Raw genomic sequence first — 4,617 nt, 5'->3', positions numbered from 1 at the left:
TTTTCCCTTGCACTTTTTAACTAGCTGGGCATTCGACAGCACCACTGTTGATGTCATCCATGATGTCGTGAGGGTGGCAGCAGTCAACATTGCAGCCCCCTGACTGGGCCATCCCCAGGATCTCTTTAACGGTTCCAGGGAGTTCTCTGGCTAAAGATCAGTGTCACATCTGTCTGGCAGTGTTGACAGTCTCATCAAAAGTGATATTGCTGTCTTGTTTAATGTTTTTCTGTTCCTTTCTGTCTCAGTGGTTCCTTGAGGGCTTTGATGATGAGGGTAGATGCAGAAGGTACCACCTCAACCTGGGCCTGTGTGTTCTGTTAGTTTCACCGTAATCCTCAGACCCTTCCAGTTACTGGTTGCCTTGGCAATGTTGTAATACCTGAAGCAAGTGGACTAGAGAAACGCCAGCACACTGAGTCCAAATTAAGCAAGTGTCCTTTATTGATCTGCCGAGAGTGGGGTTATGCCTCAAAGTCTCTTGACCCTCAGAAGCAGGGTTGGAAACCTTTTATAAGGCGCTTTCTGTAGGGAAGGAGGAGTCCTTAATGGAAGCCAAATTTCACAAGAGCCAACACCTGCAAAATTAGATCTATAGGGTAAGGGGAATGCTTACAAGGGGGAGCTGTGGTTTCACAGGATTTTGCAGTTTTTGCTAACCTCTGCAGCTCTCAGCTGAGCTTAAAGGGGGTGTGATGAATGCCCTTAGCAAAAGTCCTTAGCAAAACGGAGTAAGCTGGCTCTATGTATAAAATGGAGTTAGGGCATTACAGTGTCATCACCATCCTTTTTTGGAGACAAACCAGGGGGCCAATCTTGGGGGCCAGGGCAGACGTGGCACCAACCTCACCACCAATATACCTTAGGTACACAACTTTGATCTCGTTGGGGTTGAACTTAGGAGCATGGTGGAGGCGGCTGGTGTCAGATCAACCCAGATTCAGACAACTGAAGAAAGTTGCACATTGGCCTCCTCTGAGTGGAAAGCCGAAAGTTTGTTTTGTTTTGGTTTTTTTAAGAAAGAGTCTCCCTCTGTTGCCTTAGTGCCATGGTGTCTAAGCTCATAGCAACCTCATTCTCTTGGGCTTGTGCAAGCCTCTTGCCTCATCCTCCAGAGTAGCTAGGACTACAGGCATGCGCCACTATGCTTGGCTAGTTTTTCCCCACTTTTAGTAGAGATGGGGGTCTCACTCTTGCTCAAGCTGGTCTTGAACCCCTGAGCTCAAGCAATCCACCCACCTTGGCCTCCCAGAGTGCTAGGATTATAGGTGTGAGCCACTGCACCCGGCTATAAAGTTGATTCACATGTAACTAGGATTCCAGAATATCTTCCAAAGATCCCACAAGGATTATTTTACTTGAATATTCAAATAATATGGCCAAGTACCCATTCCATGGATGAAGGGAGCCCAGCCCCTCCCCAAAATCTCCCTGAATTCCTGGGGCTATTCCTATTAGTCAACCCTGCTAATCTCTTCCAAGACTCTCCTCTCTAGTGTGCCAGCCTTCAGCCCCCAAATTCCTGTTACTTTCTCATGCAGACTAAGTCAGCTGGCTCTGTGTCTTCAGCTTCCCTCTTCTGACTCTGCCTTATTCAAAGAGATTCATCAAGGTATTTTTCTAACCCTCCTCCTAAAAGCTCCCCAAATTCTCTCTCCTCTGTTATAAATTAAGTCTATCTTGCCCTGCAGTCAGTCAGGTTTAGGGGATTTTGTTTGGTTTGGGGTTTTTTTGTTTTTAAGACAGACTCTCAATTTGTCACCTCAGTAGCGTGCTGTGGCATCATAGCTAACAGCAACCTCCAACTCTTGGGCTTAAGCAAGTCTCTTGTCTCAGCCTCCCAACTAGCTGAGACTCTAGGTGCCCACCACAATGCCCAGCTATTTTTTAGTTGTAGTTGTCATTGTTTGGCAGGCCTGGGAGGCTGGATTCAAACTCGCCAGCTCTGGTGCATGTGGCTGGCACCCTAACCACTGAGCCACAGGCACCAAGCCTCAAGTGATTCTCTTACCTCAGCCTCCCAAGTAGCTGTGACTATAGGCACCTACCACAACACCTGGCTATTTTTTAGAGACAAGGTCTCACTGTGGCTCAGGCTGGTCTCCAACCTGTGAACTCAGGCAATCCACCTGCCCCAGCCTCCCAGAGTGCTAGATTACAGGTGTGAGCCACCATGCCCGGCCCAGATTTGGTTTTTTGAGATAGATTCTTGCTCTGTTACCCAGGCTTGAGTGCAGTGATGTGATTATAGCTCAAGTGATCCTCTCAGCCTAGCCTCCTGAGCAGTTAGGACTATAGACATGTATCCACCACACCTGGTTAATTTTTAAATTTTTTGTAGAGATTGGGGTCTGCTATGCTGCCAAGGCTGGTCTTGAACTCCTGGCTTCAAGTGATCCTCCTGCCATGATCTCCCAAGGTGCTGGGATTACTGCCATGAGCCACTGTACCTGGCCCAATTTCAGTTTTAAGTGGCACTTTCCCCTTCCTGCTGCCTGTTCAGCAATGTAAGAAAAAGTGATGATTATGTCTACCATTTCTGCAGTACCTAGTAGGTGCATATCTTATCTCTAATCCATACCAATTCCGTGAAGTAGTAGACAGTATCATGCCCATATTACAGATAGGGACACTAGCCTCAGAGGTTAAGTGACTTGCCTGCAGTCCCCCAGCTGCTCGTCGGTAGTGTTTGACTATGAACCAGGCCTGTCTGATTCCTAAGCAGATGTCTGTCTGCATCTCTACCCAACATAGTAAATAACTGCCTCCCTCCATGGGATGCCATCCATTCTGCCTCTTTATTCTATCTCCATTCTTCTCAGGATTCCCCTGCAATGGATTGGTGGAAGAACAATTTCTGGATCATCTTAGCTGTGGCCATCATCGTTGTCTCCGTGGGCCTGGGCCTTATCCTGTTCTGCGTTTGTCGGTGGCATCTTAGACAAGGTAATGGCCACTATCTCATCTGGAGGTGAGGGGATGAGGTGGCCTCCTTCAGGGCAAGAAGGTTAGTTCTGGGCCTGTATGGGCTGGCCTTGGATTGAGCATACATTCTGGATTTGAATCCTGGCCCTGCCACTAATTTATGTCCCTGGTCCTCAGTTTTCCCATTTGCACAGTGAAGGGAGGGGAGAGGTTAACTAATCTCAAAGAACATTTCCAGCCCCAAGGGTGTGGGTGAAAGCAGAATCTGCTTGAAGGCACAGTATGTTCAAGTGCTTTCTCTTTGCTCTGTGGCTGTTGATTTCAGCATCTTGTCTCTGAGGTTTGCAAAAGAACACAAGTCTATGGAAAGTCCCAAACTGTCTTACGAGTGAAATACGGACTCAACTCATGACCAGCATGTTTGGCCACCATGATTGTCTTTTCCAGGATCACACTCTGAATTTTCTGGGATTATCCCCACCGCCATGAATAAGGAGCAATTTGGGTATTAACATTAACTTTAGATTATCTCCAAGTGGGTTTCCACATTGTTGTTCATCTCCAGAAACATGAAATCCTTGATTCAGTGGTGTGTTGTCTTGAAAGTTCATTCATTTAAGTAATGACCTAAGTCAGCCGTTCTCAACCTGTGCATCGCAACCCCTTTGGGGGTCTCCTGCATATCAGATATTTACATTACGATTCATAACAGTAGCAAAATTACAGTATGAAGTTGCAACAAAAATAATTTTATGGTTGGGGGTCACCACAACATGAGAAACTTATTAAAGGGTCGTGGCATTAGGAAGATTGAGAACCACTGACCTAAGCCAAGGGGAGTAGACCTGGGGATGGTAAATACACTGAGAGGCACAGCCACCTTCCCCTGGGGCACCCTCGCCAGGCCTCCCTCATGATCCCATTGCCTCTGGACATAGTCTCGAAATCCTGCTTAACCAGTGATGAAAGGTCAGGACTGCACAAGAGTAAAATCTTTTTGTCATTCCTCTCAACCTTTCCTTAGAGATAAAAAAAATTACAGTTCACTGGGAGGCTGAGGCAAGAGGATCGCTTAGGTTGCTGTGGGCTATGATGCCACAGCAATCTACTGAAGGCTCTGTCTCAAAAAAAAAAAAAAAATTAAAGTTCAGAGGGGAGATGGCACCTTAATTGAGGTGCTCTAAGAGTTGGTGGCAGAGTTGATACCAGAACTCAGGTAGTTCAATGTTTCTTTCCCTCTATCCCTTAATCATAATTAATTTGTCAAATACAAATAGTGTATTCTGGGCCCCCATGCTCTTTAATTCATTCACCTTCTTAGAATTTTTTATTCTCAGATATGGAAAAAAGTATGACCCTAAACCAAATTTTACCTATTCTTTCATTTTGAGCCATTCCTATTACTAAGCAAGGTATATTTAATAATAATTTATATATCCATCACATCACAGTTTACAAACTACTTTCCCATTCTTTATCTCATTTTCTTCCACTCAACTAACTTTTGGTTAGTCATTCAATCAACATTTCTGAATGTCAACTAAGTTCCGGGCATAGTCCTAAACAATGGGTAAATAAATATGGCCCTGGCTTGGCGCCTGTGGCTCAAGTGGCTAAGGCGCCAGCCACGTACACCCAAGGTGGTGGGTTCGAATCCAGCCCGGGCCTGCCAAACAACAATGATGGCTGCAA

The 4,617-nt window shown here is 45.9% G+C and overlaps 1 protein-coding gene across 1 annotated transcript in view; it reads left to right on the top strand.

Moving 5' to 3' along the window:
• SCIMP (SLP adaptor and CSK interacting membrane protein) overlaps positions 1–4,617 on the top strand; it is a 28,771-nt gene that overhangs the window by 14,855 nt on the left and 9,299 nt on the right. The window contains exon 2 of the mRNA XM_012805992.2: positions 2,823–2,946. Within this exon, the coding sequence (XP_012661446.1) occupies positions 2,835–2,946 (112 nt within the window). The 5' untranslated portion in view covers positions 2,823–2,834. The remainder of the gene's footprint in view (positions 1–2,822; positions 2,947–4,617) is intronic.

Source organism: Otolemur garnettii, unplaced genomic scaffold, assembly GCF_000181295.1.
Source record: "Otolemur garnettii isolate 467f Iridium unplaced genomic scaffold, OtoGar3 scaffold00046, whole genome shotgun sequence".
NCBI lineage: Eukaryota > Metazoa > Chordata > Mammalia > Primates > Galagidae > Otolemur > Otolemur garnettii.
Note: the sequence above shows the minus strand (reverse complement) of the source record. Positions and strands in the feature narration are given on the sequence as shown.